Source organism: Orcinus orca, chromosome 15, assembly GCF_937001465.1.
Source record: "Orcinus orca chromosome 15, mOrcOrc1.1, whole genome shotgun sequence".
Lineage (NCBI taxonomy): Eukaryota > Metazoa > Chordata > Mammalia > Artiodactyla > Delphinidae > Orcinus > Orcinus orca.
This window is the reverse complement of record NC_064573.1, coordinates 7,345,825-7,372,127: the sequence shown is the minus strand read 5'-3', so window position 1 is coordinate 7,372,127 and position 26,303 is coordinate 7,345,825. Positions and strand designations below refer to the sequence as shown.

The following is a 26,303-nucleotide window of genomic DNA, read 5'->3' as shown; positions in this document are numbered from 1 at the left end:
CACGTGTGCAACATGTGCTTGTAGTTAGTATTATGAAATTGAGTGATGTGCTACTTTTAAAAGCTTCTCTAATATTTAGATATAGATTCTCTGGAGTCAGAATCATTACACAAAAAATAATCTACGTGTGTAATCTTTTTATTTTAAAAGTAATGCATGTTTACTATGTTTCTGTACAGGGAAAATAAAACCTGTATTTTTTTAGTGACACTAAAGTTCTTTACACTTTGAGTCCAAAGAAAATTAAAATGAACAGGGAGTAAAATATACGAATTGAAAGCATGCCATAAAAGGAGCTGATGTGCCAGGTGGCTCACCCTTCAGAGCGTGTTTCTGTGCTCTTCTACTGACGGCCAGAAGCGACATCAGCGCATTCACAGCGACTCTTTTCAGGACATCTCTGGAGGATTTTACTTCATAACACTGCAAAGAACATATATCAAACAGCCTTCGAGAAAAACTTAAGCTGGAGCAAAATGGTTGTGAATAAAAGATGCATTCCATTTAAAAGCTATGGTTAGTTTTCAACTATTCCATGAAATTCACTGGAATCTGATGAATTATTAAGATTTGAGAATGCTGTGTGGATAAGACTGAATAAGAAATTTATAATATGGAAAAGACCAAAAATCATTCTCAAAGACTCATCATCTAAAGAAAAAAGCTATGTTTAGTACTAACACATAGCAAGTTTATACACTTAAATTCACCAGGGAATATATGAACACGTGTAATTTATTTAAAAGGGCCCTTGGAAAACTGGAATTGGAGAACTGTTATCAAATTCCTCCTGTCTTCTTCTTGAGACACATTCCCCTCCCTCAATTTCTACTCAATGTACCCCTGTATTTCAGGTGATTTGGTTCTTTCCATCTTTCATTTCTATAGCAACATTAACCTATCATGTGGCATGTTTTTCAAAAAAATATTACTTAATTTTTTTACTCTCACATAAATGAAAAAATCACTTGTACTTTTGAAAATGCTGATATTTTGGTATATTTCCTTTATACATTTGAATTTATGAGTTAAAAATCTTTCATTATAAAAAATTCAAGTATGTGTAGGAGTAGAAAAAACAGGATAACAAACCCTCATACTCTTTTAAAACACTTTTGGCTGAAGTATTTTAAAGTAAACAGTAGATATCATAAAATGGCACACTCCAGTATACATAACCATAAACCCATTATCATGCCTAAACTACTTATCAATAATTTCTTGGAATCAGCTAATATGCAGTCAAAATTCAGATTTTCTCTTTTGTCTCAAAAACGTCTTCTCACAGTTGGCTTATTGGAATCGGGACCCAATGGAGCATTCACATCGTATCTGTACATTATATCTCCTACGATCACCTGCCTCTTCCCCCCACCCCACCCCACCCACCAGGGTTTTTCACTGTTGTTGTTGAGAAGCTGAATAAACCAGATCAGTCATCCTACAGAATGGCTCGCATTATGGAACAGTCTGTTTGCTTCCTTGTAATGATTTTAATTTGTCTTCTCTCCTCTGTTATTTCCCATTTACTGGGTGTTTTAGCTCTAAAGGGTTGACTAGATTCAGCTGAATTTTTCATGGTAAGATTCTCATGTGGATATATGAGTACATTTTTATTACAAGTTCAAGGGGTTCATAAGCTCAAGTTGAAGAATCTAGAAGTTCTTCATTTGGTTTATAAATATTAGATATCATTCAAATTCATAACTTTTCCTTCTACCAGTAATTTAAAAATGATCCAGCCTTACAGTATTATTAAAATTAAGCTTAAATGACATAACTTTACAGAAAATATAGCACAGCATAATTATACAGGTGCAACTCCATTTACAATTCCAGCCCGGCCTACACTTGGCAGCATGACACTGGAGGAGCCTGCAGAGTGGGGGGGCCTCCCAGCCCTCCCACCAGGGGCAGTGATTCCATCTTAAATATCTCACTTAGGTCGCTGCCTCGAATCAGGCAGGTCCTGTCTGGCCAATGTTAGATATTAAATGGCCAGGCCAGGGATGCTTGATAAAGACCATGCTGAGTGTGACCATGAGAAAGGGGTGAAAAGGCAGTGAAGTGTTATAGGATGATGAATATCTATGGAGTATAATCATTATAGTTAACTATGAGAATCCCAATTTGTCTATAAACAATCTTCACCATTAATAGGAAAACTGCTCTCACAAACACATCCTTATTGAACTTGCACATATTAGTGATTTGAGAAAAACAAAACTGAGCTCATTGAAAAACACTACTCATCTACTATCTGCAGCAATAAGGGAAAAAAGGAGGTAAGACTTCTAGGGAAAGAGCTGTGCACACAGATGTGTCTTTTATTCTCTCGTGAAATCTCATTAAAATGAGAGAAATGGGATTAAACACACACACACACATACACACACACACACACACACGTGCACGTGCAAGTCTGGAAACTAGAAAGTCGATGGATGAATGGCCAATGCATTCGCAGGCTTGAGAATTCTAAGCGGCGAGTGAGAAAAACTGAGTATCACCCCAGTCCATACACTGAATTGACAACGGCTGAGGAAACTTAGTACCATGTACCCCGGGAAGTGAGAGTGAAGGAGGACTGTTTGAAAAATCTCTGAGAAGCAGTTACATGGGACCAGATTCTTCCCATAAGGCTCTGTGCAGCCAAGCCACTCTTCCTCCCCAATCCTTGTAAAAAACTGGAGGTTTAGTCTCTGGAGAGGATGAGTTAGAAGGATTCTAAACTGGCAGAGATTCGGCACCTGTGTAGGTGAGGGTGTTCTACTGAAAACAACGAAGGATTAAGTGAAACTGTTCAAATTAAATTCTAAGACCCCAGCTCTCTCCAACTTTGCTGCAAAACAGTTGGCAGGTGGGTTTTCAACCCCAGGCAGGAGGTCGGAAGATTCTGCTCTCGGGAATGTGACAAGCTCACCGAGACAGGGTCACAAAATGACCCAGCCAGATCCCTCCCGCACAGAGCCTGCAGCTCACCAGCGCCGCTCACAGGCTCAGAGCATCCACCTGCTTTACGTCTCGCAGTTTGAAATATAGCAGACAACCAAGATTACCAGACATCTGACAAAAGCTCCCACAGCAGGGGATAGAAAACAAAATAATGAGAGGAACAAGAAGAAAAGAGAGATTATGTAGGAAGAAGAAAACTTAACAAAAGTTCCCAGCACACAGAGCCTATAAAGTGGAGGGAATGTCAATGAAGTAATTAAAAAACAGGAGTTTACAGATGAAAAGAACCCCCGAGAAAGCCCAGCACAACAGAAGAAAGAGACCCACACCTAGGTACTTCATCAGGAAAATGCAGAATATTAGGGACAAAAAATAAATTCTAAAAACTTCCAGGAGAGAGATACCAGGAATCACAATGACTTCAGAATTCTCTACAGTAACATGAAAAGTTAAAGGAAATAGACGAATGCTTTTAAAACTCTGAAGTGAATGTTTTCCAGTCTAGCATTCTCACTTGGCTAAACTATAAATTAAATGGAAGCATGGCTAGATTTCAAAAAACCCTCCTATGCACCTTTTCTCTGGAAGCTGCTGGAAAAGAGACTCTACCAAAAGAAGGCACAGGGCACAGAGGGTCACAGGAAAAGGCAGAGAGGTGAAGGAATTCCCCAGGAAGGAAGTGAATGGAGACCCCAGGATGACACTGGGCACCAAGCAGGTCAGAAGGAATTGGGAGTGATTTCTTCCAGAAGATGAAGCTAATATAAGTTCTGACATTTCTGAATATACTAGGAAGACATTCAATGGCTGGCAAAGAGCAAGGGGCTTTCCAGTGATAAGAGAAAACTCATCAAATGAAAAATAATACAATTACCTCTAAGGAAAAAGAAAGCTGGGCAGGAAAAGAAAGGTGAACACTGCAACATGGTTCAATTGTGTATAACGTTTTCACAGTTTAACACTACACCCTGCCTAATCCTAGTCAATGTGAAGCTATATAATACTGGGGGAATGAGAGGGGAACTCACTGCGGTTGGGCACGTAGGTGGCACATGGAAAGAGAGTTAAAAGTCTCATTTTCCACACCAGAAAATCAACAGAGTCCAAAACTGAATAATCAAGATAAAGAAATACAAGCATGTTATTTAGAGACACAGAAGGGAAACTATAAAATAATAAGCTAGGGCTCCCCTGGTGACGCAGTGGTTGAGAGTCCACCTGCCGATGCAGGGGACACAGGTTCGTGCCCTGGTCTGGGAAGATCCCACATGCCGCGGAGCGTCTGGGACCGTGAGCCATGGCCGCTGAGCCTGTGCGTCCGGAGCCTGTGCTCCGCAACGGGAGAGGCCACAGCAGTGAGAGGCCCGCGTACCGCAAAAAAAAAAAAAGAAAGAAAGAAAGAAAGAGAGAAATAACCTCTAGTAAATCCACACACTTTTCAACATAGACCAAAGGCCAGAGCACAGGATTTAATTTGGTCTCCCACTTAGCTCTTACTGCAGACTGACAAAGAGCTGCAGCATCAGAGCAGGACACCCTGTAAGGGTGAGGAGCCGGGCGCAGGAGGGGAGGCTAAGATTCCACATACGACAGGTGAAGTGACAGACGACTAGCTACTGGATGACGCAGACATGCAAAACAAGAGGATACAGAGCGAAAAACCATAGGCAGAAAGAAAATAAGAGGACTCAATGTAATTTGTTTAAATGTTACGCAGTTTTTGATATAACTCTTTCTATATACTAGGTGATCTAGGCTTTTTGCTTTCTTTCCACAAGGTACTAAAGTAGAGAAAAGCCTCTTTAATTACAGTGAACATTCACTGACACAGCAGAATCTCAAATATATAACAAGTCTTCTCTCCAACAGATTTACTGTTGAATTTTACCACTCACTAAGCAGTAGTGCAAAACATACCTCCTAAAATGTGACATAAGAGTTTGCTGTTTCCTTGCATTACTATCCTTAGATATCATATCAAATAAAAAGAGTAAAAATAATCCAACATATCAATTACAGACAAAACCTATTATAGAGATAGCTTTTACTAATCTTGTTATCTATATGTATTTGCAAATGAAACATACTGAGTATCTCACTAGAGAAGGCAAAATCTCCATTAAGTCAAATGTGTTCAATATTTTTTTTTTTTTTTTCGGTACACGGGCCTCTCACTGTTGTGGCCTCTCCCGTTGCGGAGCACGGGCTCCGGACGCACAGGCTCAGCGGCCATGGCTCACGGGCCCAGCCGCTCCGCGGCATGTGGGATCCTCCCAGACCAGGGCACGAACCCGTGTCCCCTGCATCGGCAGGCGGACTCTCAACCACTGCGCCACCAGGGAAGCCCAAATGTGTTCAATATTTTATGTTCAAAAGACAGCTAACAGTTTCTGAACCTGAAAGCACCTCAAAACAGAATTAGAAAAATTATGGAAAAATAAACATACGTGATTTAAGAGATGAGTACCAAATGCAAACTTTCAACATGTACCATCTGTAGGATACTGCTGTAAAGCAGCCATTACAAAAGATTCTCTGTCAAGACATTTTAAATGAAGTTACAACAGTATAATTTATCAGGAGACGGAGAATTTTAGAGCCAGCAGAAACTGAGCAATAATGTAATACAATCCAACCATTTGCATTGAAGAACAGAATCAGAAAAGGTTAAGTGATATGCCTACGGTCACACGTCTAATATTTTTTGAGCACAGTTTTACAGAAAATTTAAATACGCCTTTGAAGGGCAATTTCAGAATACTATTTTTTCTGATAATTTAAAGACTATAGTTTACTTTGCTTCATATAACTCCTGGCACAATTCATGGCTCACATGGATATATATTAAGAAACATATGTGATTTATTATAATGTATTGCTGCTTAATGCATTCTAACAATATTTTAATTCACATATCATCTTTATGCAGGGCACTGTAAAGAAAACACAGTATCTGCAGTTTAACAAGTTCATTAATAAATGCCCCATCTCATGTCAGGCATAAGTTTTTCTCATAAACTGTCATAGGTACAATTCCTTTCTCTCCTTTGTCTTAAATTTCTGTGCCCTCCTAACAAAAGTCACATATTCATATTCTACTGTTTACATGAGCAAGAAAAGTATGATTTATTAGGAAACACGATTTAAATAACTGGTTAACATATCCATATCCACACAGATCTTATATCTTTTGTAATGTGGAAGAAATGGGGAGGAAAGTCAGCTAATCATCAGGAAAACCACTGAGATACCCTCTGTTTCCCTGAAGAGGAAAACATGTTGGCACGAGCAAAGGCCCCTCGCCCAGGAGAAGAGTGTTCTGCCAAAGCCAAAGTTGGGAAACTAGTAATGATTTCTGATCGGGGCTGGGGAAGAACTCCGGTAAAGTGTAAGTTTTAGTTTCCTGCTTATAACACAGTGGTCCTTTGGTATCCACAGAGGATTGGTTCCAGGATCCCCGTGAATCCCAAAATCTGCAGAGGGTCAAGTCCCTCACATAAAATGGCGAACTATTTGCATATAACCTAGGCACATCCTCCCATTTACATTAAGTCATCTCTAGATTACTTCTAATACCTAATACAATGTAAATGCTATGGAAATAGTTGCTGGGCATACAGCAAATTCAAGTTTTGCATTTTGGAACTTTCCGAAAATTTTTTTAAAACCATTTTCAATCCACATTTGGTTGACTCCACGGAGGCAGGACCCGCAGATACGGAGAGCCAACCATATTCCTTAAAGTGCAAAATCGGACTCAGTTAATCATGGGGGAATAAAGCCTATTGTTGTGATGGTGACTGAGACAATCAGAACAGTGTCCAGTTTGGGTTCTAAACTAAGAAAAATCGAGTGGAATGAGTGAGGGAGGAGCTACAGGAAGTGGTGGCTTCCCAAGAATACGTGTCTTTGAGGAATACTTTGGGGACCTGTCCCCTAGAGCTCCAGCTCCTGAGGAAGCTGCTGAGACAGAAGACGACGTGTCGGGGAGCCCCTACCACGCTCTTTCCTGTGCCGTGAAGACCACTAGAGTCCTCTAGGCGAGGGGGACAGAAGTCCCCGTGCAGCCCGCGAGCCCCTCCACGGGCAGCTCAGGCGGGGCCAGGGGTTGCCCCTGCCTCGGCCACTTCCGCACCCCAACACAATCAGGCTGTCATGCCAAACACACAAGGGGCCATACCAGAAGGACCTGCGCGACCACAACGATCCCGGGCATGGGAGGAGCAAAGATCCCAGAACCCTAGGTAGGCCCCAGGGACGGCGGCAAGTGGGCAGAACACACGCTGACTGGGAAACGCGGCTGGCTGCCCGGGAAGCAGGAGCAAACCCTTCGATGTGCCCACCCACCACTGACCCACCTTTCAGTGAGAAGACAAAAATCATAAAACCGTATGATGATTTTCTTTTAATTTTAACTTTATTAGAGTATAGTTGATTTATTAAATGTGATTATTAAAAAGAATTCTTAATACTGAAAAATCTAGTAATATTCCTATTTGTAAAAAGCTGTGCAACTCAGGAAACACTTCCCGTTTTTTTTTTAACTGTTAATCTATATATAAAATAACAATACTTCAGCGGCTTTAGAAAGTTTTCGATGAAACAAAATTCTTGGTTCATATTTTAGGATTGCAAAAAATAAGTTTGCAAGATAAAATAGGCAGCAGGGTTTGGAAAGGGGGCATTTTCTCAGAAATATGCCAACCACGTCTACCTACCTCCATGGACATACACCTTAAATATATAGCTCATTTACAGTAGAAGCCAAATGCCATTGAGGTAAAAATATTTTCAAAGATGTAAACATGTCTTGAAAGTGGCGATAAATTATGAATTATAGCTGTATTCCTGAAACATGATCATTCTGGTCATGATCCGGCAAACTATTTTGATAAACAGCCGGATTTAAATTACTAATGTTTCATTTCGAATTTTTACATCACGTGTATTAAAGAAACCGATCAGCATCAGAGGAATGAGACTGGAGAGGAGATGGTTAATTTAACTTTATATGTTTTTCTATTATTTAAATGGTCATAATGAGCATTGTTTTTTAATTCAAGTGATTGAAAAAAACTCTTACAAGACCAAGACTGAAAGTCAATTCATTTAAAAACTAAACCAAATCTTGAAAAATTAAGAAATCACATACCTGAAGAATTACTTCATTAAGTTGTTCTAGAGATTTCTGACTTTCCTGGGTTTTATCAAGAAGTGAAGCCATCATTGGACTGTGGCATAAACTTGTTTTATCCTTATCCTGGAGATACCTTTTTGCTTCTTCAGTCAGGAGAATAGAAAGGAATTGCAGGCTGGCAGTACACAGAGTGCGGCAGGTGCTAGACAAACCCACACATTTGCAGAACATATCTGAAAGAGAGAATAATTCCATATGTAAATGACTGAAAACTTCTTCAAAATTAAAGAAGTTAATCAGATTTATTTGAGTAATGAAGTTTATAGTTTTTTAATTTCTAACGAAGTAAAGCTTATTAGCACACGAATAACCGTAGTGTTTAAAGGTAAGTTAAACAGTACTAAGACAACCTACTGATGAAGGAATCTAATTTTCATTTTGTTCTTTTTATATAGGTTCTTTTTTTTTTTTTTTTTTTTTTTTTTTTTTTTGCGGTACGCGGGCCTCTCACTGTTGTGGCCTCTCCCGTTGCGGAGCACAGGCTCCGGACGTGCAGGCTCAGTGGCCATGGCTCACGGGCCCAGCCGCTCCGCGGCATGTGGGATCTTCCCGGACCGGGGCACGAACCCGTGTCCCCTGCATCGGCAGGTGGACTCTCAACCACTGCACCACCAGGGAAGCCCTACATAGGTTCTTTTTTATATGAATGTGAGTGTGTGTGTACAAGTGTACATACACACAATATCTGCTAAGATCTAAAATAAGAGGATTATATATAAATGAGTACTGATCCCTCTGGGGTCTACTGGGGGACCCAAAAACACTCTAGAGTTTTTGAGTTTTTATTTCAGTGCTAACCTTAAAAAATAGTTAATGTAACTATACTCTGGATTATCTAGATTACTATTTTACAAATAAGTGTGATTGTTTTTCTGTTTTCAAACAAGTTGATGCTAAACAGTACTTAAAACAAGACCCAGCTTGCAGTGTTGACATAATGTAGGAACAAAGGTTTCAAAGTAGTTCAGAGAGAGAACAAGAGTGATTATGAAGTGATCTGCAAGTATAACAGAGAGGAAAGAATAGGCAAACAAACTCAAAAGAATCTAGACTAAAGCAGTCATTATTAATTTCCTGTTGTGAGCACTGATTTAAATTTAATCAAAAGAATGTCTGCTATATTACGTTAATTTTATTAATTTGACTGCACTGGTTTATAATTTTGTTGTGTTTTATTTTTATATTATTTTGGACTTATACTTGTCCAAGAGTTATAACCATAAGAATTTCTACCTAGATTCAGGCTTATAGAAATTATGTTCTTAAGTAACATAAGAAAAGAAATTTAGTCAGCAGGTTTCATGGGAATCATTTAAATGATGTCTAAATATTAGTCAGATTTGAGAAAAAACTGTTATAGATAACTTAAGTTACAAAGTGACTTAATATTTTTAAATGTATATGGGCACATGGGAAGGAAAATTATAAGAGAAACAGAAAACAGACAAAAACAACCCCTCAGTAAGGAATATCAATGATCATTCTTATTAGTTATATTTTCATCAACATTGCGATTATCAAAGCTAACAGTATATGTAGTATGTTGTTTTTTATTAGCACCATTATTATATAAAACCACGTGTATATTTTGTAGAAAGAATGTGAATTTAATATGTCTTTATTTTATCACTAGGGAAATAGTGTCAGGTAAACAGGCTTAAATCACGGGTCAGCAAACTTTTTCTGCAAAGGGTCAAAGGGTAACTAGGTATTTCATGCTTTGCAGGTCATGGGCCTTTGTCACAAATATTCACCTCTCTACCGCTATAGCAGGAAAGCAGCCATGGGCAATAAGGGAATGAATAAGTGTGGCTGTGTTCCAGTAGGATTTTATTTACCAGATCAGGCAGTGGCCAGATCTGACCAGCTGGCCTAGGTGCCCCATATGAGTGCCATAAAGCATGCTGCTCTGTACTACTGGTGATTCAGATGATAAAGTAGTTTCCCCCTGCCCCACACCATGGACACAAGAGGAAAATATTAATCACTCACTTGGTCAATCTCTTTCAGTTTTTATTTCTTTTAACAAAATAATAATCCCTAAATGGACATTATTCCCCTTAGGGTAAACTCAGAACTCCTATATCCAGATAACTAACAATTCTGTTTCTTGCTGAACATGTACTTCCCCATAACCTTTCTTCAAAACTATCACTCTGGTGACAAAATGTACCATACATGTAAGTTTACAGAATGACCAAATGATAAAATGAAATGTGAAAAAATAAGTCAATTGAATTAGTGGAAACTTAAAAGAACTCAATTTTGAATACATTTTAACTGGCTGTTTTTAAAAGGTAACAAATGTTATTTATATACATTTACGTAAAAAAAGGCTCTTGCTATGCTAAAATTTAGAAGAGACTTTATGAAAAATTAAAGACAGCAGTAATATAAAAAACAATCATTTGTTTGTTGTAGTAGGCAACTACTATATGGAAAACATCTTACAAAAATAATTAACTACAGTATACCCTTGGCTATCAGAAAATCCTCACGTCTCAAGACAAGACACCATTTTATTATAACTTTCTAAGTTATCATGTAAGCAGGATATTATATAGGCAGCTTTACCCACTCACAATGCATATGTGTGAGAAAAGAGGTGGGTTTCTACATCAACAGAAGAAAATCTATCTCACTGTTTTATAATCACATCATACGTATCTTCATAACGCCACAGGCTTTTCTTACTTGTTTTTATAGTATCTTGACACGTTTCATTTTTTTTTAAATGCGTTTTTTGGGTTCCTAAAGAGCATTGCAAATTTCTCGAAGCAAGTACCTTGTTCCTCTTTCATATACCATGCCATAACTACTTAAATTTAGAGAATACATATAAATTATATATAAAATCAGAAATAAGGGATTATCTTAATTTTTACTAGCAGAACAACCCCAAACCCAGCGAGACTATCTTCTTACCGACCATCGTCGGCCAGTACCTGGCCAGACCCATCGTAATAGATGGGAAAGAGGCAGGGCCAGCTTTCCTCAGGAGTGTAGCCAGAAGGTTAAATAAATGTGTCCATGTCTGATAAAAAGCCGATATTAACTCTATATCTATAAAATTAATCAAAACATTTCAAGTTATTAACACAAAGAAGAAAAACCTCACCGACACTTCATTACACATAAAATAAGAGGTATGTATTCATCAAATGAAGACAAATGTAATTCAGCATGATCCAAAATTTATTTCAATTAATTTCTCCTTTTCATTGCTTTTTAAAGATCTCTCTTCCACCCACCCTCCTACAGATAAATGAATACACACTCACACATCCTCCTCTTATTAAAGCATATTCAACAATAAGCAGAAACTGGCAAATTGAATATTAAGCCATAGCCTCAGAACTACATATTGGGCACATCATAAAAACATGTCATTGCTTGTGCTACTTCTATAAAAGTGAAGCTTCTCCTGTTTTCTTTATCCCCTCTAGCAGCTTTGTGTAGGGGTGAAAGGGGAAAACATAATGGCCAAGGTCACAGCAGTAAAGAAAGGAAACTTCTTTGAAGAACAGAAAAGAGTATTTCCCCAAAAGGAAAACTGTGATACAAAAGAGGATTCTGCAGCTTTGCCTGTGTATGGCTAAGGGTGCAGCAATTAACCTTCTAGAGGAAAAAACAGCTTTTCCCTTCTCTCTACTAGGCAAATGGGAGCTGGAGGGCAGTAGCTACCTTAGGACAGTCATCTGTGGCCACACCACCAGCAGTTATCTGCCAACTGTGTCAAACTCATTACAAGGAACTGAAGGCTCCCCGCTCAGTGTTCTTCAGCACCCATGAGGCACTGGGAAAGAGCATCTTCCAGGGAGTTTGGATTGTAGCAACCTTGGGTGTTTCTCAACCTTTTTGTCATTATCAGCTCTATAAATAGAAGTCTTTTTAATCATATGTCACCTTATCACAACCCCCATGAAATATTAACTTCACAGATACCATATATCTGTTTATGTAATATCTATATATTTGTACTTTACACATAAAAAGAGTAAATATAAAGCTTGCTAGCTTTATTTAATATAGGCTTAAGATGGTCAAATAAAATATTTAAGTTGAAAGTTAAATTAAAAACTAAAAAGCTATTCACATTTAACTTTATAACTGTGCTTGCTGAATAATTTTAAAGTAATTTATTTACACATATAAATTAAGATATATAAAATTATATATGAAAATCATCAAATCATACAAATATATACCAGAAGTATAATCAATGTTTTATAAAATCATTCAAAACTGTTATTTTTCCAGAAAAAAATTTAATTTCTTAAAAATTAATTATTTTAGTTAATGTTTAATGTTTGAAAGATATGAGAAAATAACTTTTAACTTAACCACCTGCTAAATACACATTCAGATATTACTGACATTTTTTCTTTTCAGCACTTGGTGTAATTAATTACGGGTTAAATAACTTTCATATACTTAGATATTAAAATATATAACATTTTTATTTCATTTTCAAAGCCCCAAATCAAAGCAAGGAAATCAATAAAACATCCACAAGGCAGCTGGTGGCAGCCAAAACATGCAGGCCACCTCTTGTCATGTGACTTTGGGATCAAGCATTAGATCAAAAGCACTCCAGTCACAACCATGCTCGCACTGGCTTTTTAGCACTGATCTTGCATATTTCTCATACATGTTCCATGAGCTCAATGTCAAAGCTTCTCAACTGATACCTAACAAGAGAAACTAAATACTAAGGAATAAGATTTTATTGAGTAGAGTTGAGCTTTTGAGGGCCACAAGCCACTCTAACAGCTAAGATTTTTCTCCCCCATCCCTTTCCCTCAAGAATCACTTTTTGCTCCTTGTAGGGAGACATCACCCTTGTAGAGAACACATGGTGTAACCTGATTAGCTTAGTCAGGACATCACTGTCACTTGTAAAATTTCCATGTAAGTAATTACTGCTGCTCTAGCACTGGGATAACTTAGTACTGATGAGACACTGAGGACCAGCTTTGTTGGGCATCATAAACCACTTCACTTACCAGACCTAAACCCTGCAAATCCATAAATTCAAAGGACTAAATAAGAATGAACTGATGGGCAAAGAGAATTATCACATGATCTATTACTTCATTATAAACTATTTTAGACAATTATCATATCTTAATTTTGACAACGAACCTTATTGTTTTAATTTTCTCCACTACTAAGCTCTATGTTCAACGTTTCATCAAAGTATGTTTTTTAAGAATTCCAGGACTTCCCTTGTGGTGCAGTGGTTAAGAATCCGCCTGCTAATGCAGGGGACACGGGTTCGAGCCCTGGTCCGGGAAGATCCCACATGCCGTGGAGCAACTAAGCCCGTGTGCCACAACTACCGAGCCTGTGCTCTAGAGCCCATGAGCCATAACTACCGAGCCCGTGTGCCACAACTACTGAAGCCCGTGCGCCCTAGAGCCTGCACGCCACAACTACTGAGCACACGCACCACAACTACTGAAGCCCGCATGCTCTAGGGCCCACGCACCACAACTACTGAGCCCGCGTGCTGCAACTACTGAAGCCTACAGGTCCAGAGCCCGTGCTCCGCAACAAGAGAAGCCACTGCGATGCGAAGCGCACGCACCGCAACGAAGAGTAGCTCCCGCTCGCTGCAACTAGAGAAAGCCCGCGCACAGCAACAAAGGCCCAACACAGACAAAAAATAAAAAAAAAATTCCAGACCTTAGGAAATTTCTGATACTGTATTCTAAACTTACTTAAACTTGTTATTTAGCCATAGACTATAAGAATAATTACTATCTAATACTTAGTGCACTTTCTAACGTTTCATAAAGAACTTTACCCTCATTTAAAATGACAGCACAGGGAATGGTCCTTTATTATACTACATAATTGCCTCAAATGGTCTCCTGGAACCACTTAAAATATCCAAACTATAAAACACACTATAAAAGGCTTCCAAAATACTGGCAAAGAACAACCCAAAATGTGACCTTGATCTGAATACCTGGTGCAAGGTAAGATACTCCTCCTCAGTATTATTTACTTTCATCCTAAACTAAAAAAATAAAGCTTACCTGATATATCTTTGGTGCATATGGTGAGAACTCTGATGATGTTTATGGTAAGAGGTTTCAGAAGCTCATCCTGAATCACAAGGTCAGGATCTACCAATAAACATGACTGAAGAAGCCTGGACAAAGAGGACAGGTATTCTAGGAGAAAGGATACCTATTCGAAAAAGGATATAAAGTAAGACAAAGCATGTCATATGAAAAGTCCACCTCAGTGATAAAGTATTTTAGTTCTCTATGCATTACAAGAAGTCACTTCTTTGTAACATAAGTTAATAAAAAAGTAATAAAATATTCACCATAATTTTTAAAGACTAAAATGAATACACAGAAAGCATTATTTTTCTCATAAGCTTGTCATTAATGGCCACATTAACACCGTCAATTATAATAATACCAAACAAAGCAATATTTCCAAAACCAAATTCTGAATTCTATTTAGAGAAAGAAAGTCTTCATATTTTTCAAGTAGCTAAATTGCAGAATCAATTCTCTGGAAGAAGCAAAAATGGCAGTCCAAAATCATAAAATCTACAATTTTGTAAAGAAAGATTATAAAATACTCTTTAAAGTGTACAACTGAGGGGTGGGAAAAGACAACTTAATAGCCTAGTTATTGCTACAAATAAAATGCAAACATGTCCAATGTTTGGCCTCAACTATCCTTCAGCATAAAAATACTATTCTTAGTTACAAAAGAAAAATTAAATCTTCCCCCAAATTACCAATAAAAACATCTCTGGAATGTTGCTTGATACATACTAATACCATAAGAAGTATTAACTGGCAAAAGTACTTTAAAAAAAATTCTCTGGATATGTAATAATTTAAGAATAAACTGCGAGGACTCATTTGTCCACTATCCCCAGGCAATGAGACAGCCCATATAAATGAACTTTACAGAGATATTCTGAAGCCTCTGTCTCGTTCTGTACACACGTGTGCGCGCGCACACACACACACACACACACACTCACAGTTTTTCCTCCCACCTTATTCGGCTGCTGTTGTGAGAGCAGGGACCATTGGGCGTTTGTGGAGGCATAGTGCCTCTATGGTAAATGGCCTCAGACTATTTCCAAATAGTTCTTCTGTCCTACTGCTCTTGATGAAAGGTACTCCCTTTATCTAATCTGCAGATATATTTTACATAAAAGTATAGGTGGTGCTACGCTTTTCCTGTTGGGTAGAATGCAAGCAGTTTGTGAAATTTAATTTCCTTATTGCTGTGAAGTATTTTTTGATCCCTTCATAGACTACACTACTGAAGTTACAGCGAGTCTCCCCTCTCCAGGTATGGTGTAACCATAAATAGATAAACCATGGGAGGTGAGGAAGCATTAGAGAGAGAACAACTGAGCTGTCAAAGATTCTTTTGTAAATTACCATACTGAAGATGTAATCAGCTATTGATATGGTAGTTCACAAAGTAACTCTTTTTTTATGTTTGAAACTCCTTCTTCAAATAAATAGACCAACCAACCGACCCCATGCTTCAGAACCCTCGTACCTTGGCTGCCTGCAGGCTCGCCGTGCAGAGTCCTGCCCACACACTCTGCCCTCGACCCACGGCCTGTTTCCTCACCTCCGAGGCATCTGCTCACATCTCACCTCCAGGAGGCCTTCTCTGACCACCACACAAGAAAAACATCAACCTGTCTCCCCTTTACCCATCCTCATTTATTTTTTCCACACCATCGTCACCATCCGATAAAAGTTAAATTTTATTTACTGTTTACTGTCTGTCTCCTGTACCGAGGACACAGACTTCATGTGGGCAGGGGTATGTGTCTGCTTTGTTCACAGATGCGTCACTAGCACCTACAACACAATGTGGCAAAGCAGATGCTCCAAAATTTTTCTGGAATGAATGATCTTCTATAAGGACAAAAAGGCAAGAACATTCAGTCTACATAAGGCCAGGGAGTGCAACAGTAAGAGCGTGGCTTCTAGAACCAGCCTGCGTGGGCTGGAATCTTGGCTCTGCCCCTTACTGTGTGAGTGACCCTGGGCAAGTTACTCATCTCTGGGCTCCAGTCACTTCCTTTATAAAACAGGGCCGCTAATGGTACTTCATGTGATTGATGTGAGGATTACATAAATTCACACAAACAAGCACACATGAAGGTTTGTTACTGTTATTATTCATTCATTCCACAGGGACTGAATGAGCACCTGCCATGGGAAGGGCACTGTGCCCGACACTCAGGCCCTGCCTTCATGGAGCCCTGAACCCTCTAGCCCCACCTCCGCCTCGCAGATTCTGCTCTGGCCACTGCTTTCTGCTTCTTGAATAGGCCAGCTCTCAGGGGCCCTGCTATGTCCCATAGGACCAGCTTCCTCACTAAGTTCAGGCCACACGTCACTGTCTGAAAGCCCCTCCCTCACTACCCTATGCAGAAAAGCCCTGCCCCCCCCACTCTGACCTCACTTCCTGTCCCTGCTTTAGTTTTTCTTCTTCGACGTCTAAGACATCATCAGGCACATATGTAGTTGCTCACTATCTACTCTCCCAACTTGAGGGAAAGGGTCTTTGCTTTATTCATTTAGGGAAGATCCTGGTGCACAGTAGGCCCTTAATAAAGATTTGCTGGATGGACAGACAGAAAAACGGAGGTGATGGCCATTATGCAAATAAGCACACTCACAAATGAAAACACTGCAATGGGACAGTGTTTGGAAGATGAGGCACAGTGTTACCCAACCTTGTCCTGGGGGTCTGCCTTATTCAGAAAGCTCAAAGGAGACAGCACACAGCAACAGAGACTGCTAGTCCACCTGTAATTACCTCTCACCCCAAATAAATCGTGTAGCCCTTCTTACAAAATCTGATTTTACGGTAACGTTTCTATTAGCAGCAACTACACTAAATATCTGTGAAGGAACAAACATAAATTTATTCTTATTGGACTGAGTTTTGAATATACACAGAATTTAGTCACTAAGTATTTCACAACTTCAATTTAGGTGGAAATGACAGAGACAGCCTAAAATCACAGAAGGGGAGGGTGGGCTATACAACATCCCCTTTTTTTAATACTGTGCTCAAAGATACCCAGACCCTTGATTAAACATTTCTAGCTGGTTAATGATGGAACCAGGAATACAATCTAGGTCTTCAAATCCCACTGCTCTTTTCTACCATCTATTAAGTAACCTATTCAAATAACCTCGTCATACCACGTATATCCTGAGAAATTTTCAACCTTCTCCTGTGGTTAGTATATCAGCAGAATTTACGTTTCTGGTATTTAAGGGTAAACGAACGCACATGCAGACGCAGGCGCTTACCTGAGCCTGAGTGTGTTCAACAGGAGGTGACGCGGGCAGCAGGGCCTGGAGCTCCTGGACGCTTGTCTCTATGAGGGTGGCATCTGCGATGCTGTGAGGGACAGAGAAGGAACACCCTTCAGATGATCAGTATGCTTATTCCTGAAGACTAATTCGTGAGAATTTAAAGTTCGGATATAACCATGAACAGAATTCAAGAAAAAGGATTTTTATAAAATAACGGAAATAATTGTTTATAAAAAGTTACCCTACAATATTTCAGAACACAGGAAAAGATCTCATCAGATAAATGTGGGAAACAAGGAATTCTAAGAAAAATATCTAATGAAACCTATTAAAAGCAGAATAAAATATCATAAAGCCCTTTCAGAAGGAAAAGAAACAAGAGCAAGACCTTGGTGGTTACGTCCCTATTTAAAACAGGAAAAACATTTGCCAGGAAATAAGTTCTGATTTAGAAAGTAAAAAATAAAATAATGAAAAACAAACAGGAAAAAAAATTAAATCAGAAATAAAGAAGAGGGATGGAAATATAAGCCTTTGCCAAGAAAGAGTCTTTAATACCTCTGTGCCCTCAATGTCACAACAGACTCTTAACTGACTCTGGAGAAGCAAGAATATTCCTAAAGCCCCATTCTGACCTTTCTGAGGCAGGACACATTCAAGAAGGAAAGACAATCAACTAGCAGTTTCCTTTTTTCAACTCTAGTAGGCATCAAAGTAGAAAAGATGACAAATGAATGTAAACAGAACAAACTCACACCCTGCTGCTTATTATAAGGGCAGAGTAAAGGAGTAATCACAACTGAGTGAAGGGAAGCAAGGCAGACTTCTTTCTTTTTAGACTGTCCTTATCCCAGAAAGAAAGCGAAAGCATTGTGATTTGGCAAAGAGGAGGAAGACATTTCAGACAGTGAATGTTCAAAGGGCAGAGACGGAGAAATGCAAATGAATATGTGGTGAACAGGAGGTAGGTACACTTGGCTAGAATAAACATATGTGAGGAGAAAAGGAACACTTAAGATAAGAGAGTATCCTAGACAACATCACTTTTAATCCTAACAGTAACCCCATTAACTAGGTGTTTATTTTTTTATTTTATTTTATTTTTTTGCGGTACGCGGGCCTCTCACTGCTGTTGTCTCTCCCGTTGCGGAGCACAGGCTCCGGACGCGCAGGCCCAGCGGTCATGGCTCACGGGCCCAGCGGCTCCGCGGCATGTGGGATCTTCCTGGACCGGGGCATGAACCCGTGTCCCCTGCATCGGCAGGCGGACTCCCAACCACTGCGCCACCAGGGAAGCCCTAGGTGTTTATTAATGACACTTCAGAGATTAAAGTTACTTTCCCAAGGCTGCAACACTAGTGAGAGAATGAACTCTAATTAGGACTTAAGTCAGACTGAATTCAATATCCTTGGCCTTTTTAACTATACCATATAGCCAATCAGAAAATCAGAAAAAGTTATGTCAGACACTGATTAATATTAGGTAAATGAAAGAACCAAATCATGATTTCCCTAAATTTTATCAGACTACTTTCTGATAAAACTCTCAGGCTCCCATAACTAAGTAACTCCAAATGAACTTTAAAAATGACTTTTCAAACCAAGGACATTATTCTGATATGACTGCTAGGGAGATGAACCCCAAAACTCCTTCTTCCATTCTGAATGACCAAGGAGACTTGCATCATGTTCCTTGAATGTGGCAGAGGACAAATAAGGTTTCAGAACTTCGGAGTTTAAAAAAAAATCAGGATGGGGAGCTGGGGAAGCTTAATAGTCAACATAACAAACCCATCCAAGTGCTTTAACATATCTAAAATAAAAACTGTCGAGACAGTTCTGGCAAAAGCAAAAACCTGCAGTCTACACGCCTCTCTGGGAGTATTTATCTCTTACCTACAAAGAAGCTCTATGAGACGAGCTTGTCGAAAAGCATTTGCAGTGTCGCCTGGAGTCGTTGCCAAGAGGCTGTCTAGGAGGCTGCACATCGCGGAAAGAAGAGGCGGAGTGACAAAAACACACTGTCTGGGCAGAGGAGCAGAAAGGGATGAATCATGAGGAAGCCGTGGAGATGCAGTTTCATGCTGACCTATTATTGAAATAAGTGTGAAAATTATCACCATTTTGTTTACCTTGTGGTTATGTACAATATTCACAAGTTTTGATAATCAGAGGAAGTTCCTAAAATTGCCAAAGAGAGATGGCTGGGAAATTCCCTTAACTGCTCAACACACCTCAACCCCGAGGCCAGGGAGTCAGACATCCAACTCCTCCAGAGTGTGAGTGCGAGTGTGTGTGTGTGTGTGTGTGTGTGTGTACATGCATGTACACAAGGGTGTGTGTGTCTACCTTGGGTAACAGTGTACTAGCCAAGACAAGAAGGGCAGGGCATGGTTTTGTGTCCCAAGCATTCAGACACTGAGGAACAAACAGATGCTCCACAATCCTTTTTTTGGAAACTCTAGGGGTCAGAAGTGTTTCAGAACTCAAAATATTTTTAGATTTTAGAAAAGTAATAAGGTACGTGTACCATATATTAATTAACACTTCCAAGGAATCTTGGGCATCAGCCCATAAGGATATAAATATTTCTGCAATGTAGCAGACACATAATCACAGCAAGCAGGATGAATACATAAGCAAATACAACCTCAAACTAGAATTGGTCAGATTTTGCAGCCAACTATATGCAGGTAAGGGCAAGTTTTACTGCCCCCTGTGTTCTGAGAAAACTTTCCATTTTCAGAGATTCTGAATTTTAGAATTGAAGATATGAGGGAACTTTCCTAGAAGACTCAGCAGCGTACTGCTAACAAGAAAGCTTAACCTGCCTCAAGATTCCCTCATGACCTTCATTTCTTATTTCTTTTTTAAAGAAACATTATATTTTGAATAAATCAAACTTACAGAAAAGTACAAGAGTACAAAAATTCCCAATATACCTTCACCCAGATCCCTAAATATTAGTATTTTACCACATTTTATCTACCTACCTACATACCTTCTTATGAACTGTGAGCTGCACACAAATGCCCCTTTAATCCTAAGTTAACTTCCTAAAAACAGGACTTTGTCTTTTATAACCACAGTACAATGATCAAAAGCAGAAAATTAACATTGATGCAGTGGTACTATCTAATCCATAGACCTTTTCCAAATTTTGCACTGTCCCACCAACATCCTTTACAGCAAAAGGAAAAAGTTCTTTTTCTTGTTTGGATCCAATTTGAGATCTGCTTTTCCTTTAGTTCTCATGTCTCTGGGTTTTGAACTGGAAGGGTTCCTCAGTCTTGCTTTGTTTTTCAGGACCCGGACATTTTGTGAAGAACACGAGCTAGTTCCCTTGTAGAGTGTGTGATGTTTGATGTTCCCTCATAATTAGATCTTCAGGACATTATATCTTCAGGACATTATATCAGGAGAAACATGATTCCTATTAGGCCCATTACGGGTGGTGTTAACTTTGGCCATTTGATGGATTAAGGTGGTGTCTACTAGGCTTCTCCATTATAAAGTCATAATATTCTCCTTTGTAAGTAACTAATTCCTTGGAGGAGGCACTTTGGAACTATTTACTGTCAAGACAGATTTGATATTTTAAACTAAATTGGGAAAATTAAATTTAGGGAATTCCACGGAAATAGTTCAACTGCTTTTAAGGGAAAATTTTATATATTCACAGAAGATGTACTACACGTCTTCAGGACTTCTAGGGCAGCATACAGAAGAAAAGAATACCAATAAAATAGGAGGGGCTTAACATTTAAGAAATTCAAAATCATTCAATATATTAAAAAAAATTTAGTATTTTATCTGGAGAGAACTATCTCAGTTATTTGTAATACTCAAATATACTAACATTTTTATTTTGTAATGATTCTTTTCAACTTTGTAGATCAAATGTATGCTTATAGATCATGAGACTCTGTTAAAGCTTTTCTTAAAAGATAAAAGGATTTTTCTTTTACAAAAGTTAGAAACTAAACTTAGGAATGAGAAGTTGGACATCTAAAGTGGCCCTGATGTACATGATAGGGAAAATTCTTGTCATCCTGCTCTAAACCACTTTGGGGCACAGTAATTCCCTGGTTAATCAAGAATTAACAGAACAAGAAATAAAAGGACTAACCAGCTTCATGGAGAAATCCTTCACTGAGAATTCCAGCTGAGGGAACTATAATCTCATTATCACTAAAAAAATTTTATCTTAACACTAACTATTTTAAAGAGATGGAATTTAGAAATATATGAAACAACAAAATTGCTTTAGTCTTAAGGCTCACTGACAAAAGATATTTAATGCTTTCCAGTACTATTCAAAGATTTGTTGGCAGATTCAACAAAAAGCAGTAAAATACTTTTTTGTCAAATACATACACTGAAGTAATTGGCAAACAGTAAAACTGTGCATGGGGGGCTTCCCTGGTGGCGCAGTGGTTGAGAGTCCACCTGCCGATGCAGGGGACACGGGTTCGTGCCCCGGCCCGGGAAGATCCCACATGCCGCGGAACGGCTGGGCCCGTGAGCCATGGCCGCTGAGCCTGCGCGTCCGAAGCCTGTGCTCCGCAACGGGAGAGGCCACAGCAGTGAGAGGGCCGCGTACCGCAAAAAAACAAAAAACAAAAAAAACTGTGCATGAATATATATTCTAAGCACAATCCTTGAAAATAAAATAAATCCAAGTCAAGAATAATGAAATCAAAAAACAAACAAAAACCGCACAACTGTATGTTCACATAAAAACCTGTATGACTGTTTGTAGCATTATTATTCATAAAAGCCAAAAAGTGGAAAAAATCCAAATGTCCATCAACTGATGAATGGGTAAATGAAATGCAGTATATCCATATATATCCATATAGTATATCCACATAGTAGAATATCATTCAATAATAAAACATGAATCACTGATACAGACTACGACACGGATGAATCTGAAAAATATTATGCTGAGTGAAAGAAGCCAGACACAAAAGAACACATATCGGATGATTCCATTTTTATGAAATTCCAAAACAGGCAAATCTATAAAGAGGGAAAGTAGATAGTGATTGCCTCAGGCTGGGGAGAATGGGGGAGATCAGGAGTGATTGCTCATGGGAACAAGGTTTCTTTTTGGGGTGATGAAAATGTTCTAAAACTGACTGTGGTAATGATTGCACAACTCTGTGAATATATTAAAAAACAACTGTACACTTAAAATGGGTGAACTGTATGAATGTGAATTATATCTCAATAAAGCTGTTTTAAAAATAGTAACGTAACACACTCTTAGAAATAAATATTCATGAAACTCATTATCAAATTTCATTTCATGCTCTGTGTCCTTAGCCACTTAAAACAACCTGAGTTTGCTCCTTTTGTTCTTAAGAGGACCAAATGAGTACTTTCTATAATTAAACTCTTTTGTATATTGTTAACATAAATTACTAAAAACCAAAACGAGACATTGTTTAGGAAGTTATGGAACAAACACTGTAATGAAAATTCAGAGTAAAGTCTTCCTTAAGCAAGTATCTCTGAAGTTTTAGAAAGCATTTTCTCTGCACATGCTTATATTTCAGTGTTTAAAATTACCTTTTTTTTAGGTAGTATATTCCATATAGGTTAGGAATTTAATGCTACTGAATAAAGGTCTATCTACCGTCTTAGAAGAAACAAAAGTTAGGCTGTAATCTATATAAATATATAAAGCGTAAAGCATAATAGAGTTGGAGGCAGTGCCTAACACAAAGAGTAAAATCGATATATTGTCATTAATAAAAATAAATCCTAGGCTACTCATCACACATTTCTAACAAAATAAAGACTCAAAATACTTTGTGTGCTTTCAAATGAAAGCACAGGCTTTGCAAAATACTTATGACCCCATTCCCATCACTTTCAAGTGGATTACTGTGGTAAATTGAGGTGTTTTCCCAAAAGGGGAAAAAAATGAAGCTAATTAATATTCATTAGTTCCTCAATTCAAACACCAAATATCTATTCTTACCTAATAGGAAACGATATGGCAATCAGACTGTTTATTTGATGGCCAAATTCCCATTTATTAGTTAAGAGTATTTGTTTTGTTAATTTCTGATATATTTATTCTATCATGTTCCGTGATATTTCGTTTTGTTCTTATCTAGACAGTTTGTTCTGTGACTTATTTAATTTGGTTCTTATCTAAACATTTACTTTTAACATATCTGCCTGGACCAACTTATAATTTTTATTTTTGAAAGTAGAATGTCTTCCTAAAAGGATACCTTGAGTCACAAACTGGTCATGTGAGGCTTCAGGGAGAGGCGCCGTGCAGGGCACTACCGGCTGAAATTCAGCACTTGCCGACGAAGCTGCCACCTGGGGATCAGTAAAGAAAATCATTCTATACTCGGAACAGTCACTCGTTAACATTACTAATTGGAAAATGAAACATGAGCAATATATATACAAGATATCCTTGAACAAAAAGGTATATTACAAAAGTACACTAGTTCGCATAACTGGAAAATGCTCCATATCTCGAGAGTTAAAACAGTGTTTTGAATGGCATTTTCTACTTCTTCTTATAGGACCTGTTACAGTTTATACAAATCAGTAACTCAAAGGAGCACAGTTTTGATTTGAAGCCCATCTAGAGTTTAAGGTCCTGATAAAGCCTCTTCCCACTTACGCTCAAATGTTGAAAGGCTAAAAAAAAAAACTACTTTATAATTCGTTGTGTCCTTCGAGATATTTTGCACTTCTTAATTCATAATAAAAGGGTTTTTTAAAGTTTCAAATGGCACACACAAATTGTAATAGTGCCTCTAAAAGAATCAGCAGAAGTATTAAAAGATTGTTCTCTACCCCTACCCATGTCACAAATGAACTGTTTTTAAAAATTAGGCAATATCTGACATTGTTCTTCAGAATACATTTTTTGGAAACATTAAACATAACAGAAATTCTGTAGAAAACAAACACAATTTCACACACAGGTTTACCAATGAGCAGGCTGTAAAAGCCTTAAAACTGAAAAAGCCCAAATTGATGTCAAGTACCTCATATGTGGAAAATACTGTATCTTCCCATCAATTTTCTTTTCTCTGAGACAGCATGAACTTTCCATACTTGGATAAGCTCCAGGCCCGTGCATGTACACAGGTAAGCTGTCAACAGAACTTATGAATGAACCCTACCACAAACCCAGATACTGTACAGCTCACGATATTTGCATATTGATTACATATCTATTCTAACGCTTAAAGTAGGTACCTTAGACTTGATATAACAGGATGAAAACAAAACCCAAGGTTATTTTCATTTGCAGTTTCTGATAGTAAAGAGAATATAAATTTGAAGAAAATGGCACACGAAATTAATACATAGTTTTTAAAAATCCCTCTTTCAACTTAGGACCTCAATCGCCTCTCACCACTTCAAATATGACATTACAATAATAAGAAATAAGTGACAGAAGCTGTAGCCAAAAAAGTAAGCTAAGCACATGAAGTCATCTAAAAATGAAGGCTGGATAAATCTCAGTCTAAATAAATCACTCATAAATAAGCATGTATAAAATGCCTTATTTGATATAACATTAGATCTACATAACAGGGAAAAAAACCTAAAGACATTTTAAAAATTATATTTACCTACAATTGGTTATAAGAGATGTGTTTAAAAAAAAAAAAAACAGTTCCTGTCAATAGACATCCAGATAACTTTTAGCATGTGAAGCAACAAGCACACACGGAGACTGACATCACAACCGTGCAGGAGCTGATGAACGAGCCTGGCTCCTGCCACAAGCTCCCTCAGATACACAAGAAAATTTAAGAGGACAAGGATGCCGGAATCCTTTATCTTTTCACTGAACATCCTTTCAGTTGGCAAACACTCACAAGCAGTCCCCACTACTGATGAAAACAGAGGTAGCATTCACTGCAGGAAAAGAAAGCTTCTGAGGGCCGCTAAATACCCGGCTCATTAGAACGCTAAGCTGCCATTCGTGACCAAGGTCAGGCATTAATAAACACCATGATTGTCCTCTGTATAGTCCAAGGAAGCGACACACAAAGTTTGAAAATTTGGTTTTAGAAGGCATCTAATGGTTGCATTATAACTTACCCCATATGGCTGAGAAAACACAAGAACTTCTTTCTATAGCAATATACTGTGTTTTAAAAATTGATTAGGGGTGATTTATATTTCTACTAGCCTATCTATATTTTTTAAATTTTCTATATTAACATATTACTATTTTAATAAATAAAGGTAAAAAAGTATTAAGCTGACTTGCTCTACTACTATGCTCAAATCCTGCTTGCTTGAAAATTATCTTCAATGGACACTCATTTGATTATATTTAATAATACACATCAATACATAAATGTATTGTCATCCTGTTCTATAAAACTTTTAACTACCATCAAATAAACGTCAATTCATCTTTCTCTAATGTCCTTTGTAATGCTTCATGACATTTTACTTTGCTGAAATGTTTTATATCTTTACAGCTGTTATCTCTTATCTCTTCAAATCCAAAACCGGACTCGGCTCTCCTGGCTAACCCCACCTGGTTACATCAGCAATCAAACTTCAGCCTTCTTCCCACCCTCAAAACAACCCCATCTTGCATCTTCTGAATATCTAAGGCATTCAGTACCACATAGCTTGGCATTCAGCTATTTCCTATTTATGCTTTATGTTCTCAAGTAGACTTTCAAACCTCATAAGTGGGTACTGAATTCTAAGACATATTTGAGTATCTTTTTAGTTCCTTGCAAATGTGTACATAATACAAAAAAGGGATTGATCCTTTAAAGCCCATTTCAATTGCCACT

General features: G+C 38.2%; 1 protein-coding gene across 3 annotated transcripts in view; it reads right to left on the bottom strand.

The window, feature by feature from the left end:
* The window catches only part of RTTN (rotatin), a 145,972-nt gene that overhangs the window by 27,981 nt on the left and 91,688 nt on the right, over nt 1-26,303 (bottom strand). For all 3 annotated transcript variants that reach the window (XM_049697998.1, XM_033406088.2, XM_004280001.3), the window contains exons 35-41: nt 23,742-23,835; nt 19,387-19,579; nt 17,485-17,575; nt 14,197-14,350; nt 11,078-11,215; nt 8,108-8,325; nt 318-423 (exon numbers count right to left, since the gene is read on the bottom strand). In XM_049697998.1, coding sequence (XP_049553955.1) covers nt 318-423; nt 8,108-8,325; nt 11,078-11,215; nt 14,197-14,350; nt 17,485-17,575; nt 19,387-19,579; nt 23,742-23,835 — 994 coding nt within the window. The remainder of the gene's footprint in view (nt 1-317; nt 424-8,107; nt 8,326-11,077; nt 11,216-14,196; nt 14,351-17,484; nt 17,576-19,386; nt 19,580-23,741; nt 23,836-26,303) is intronic.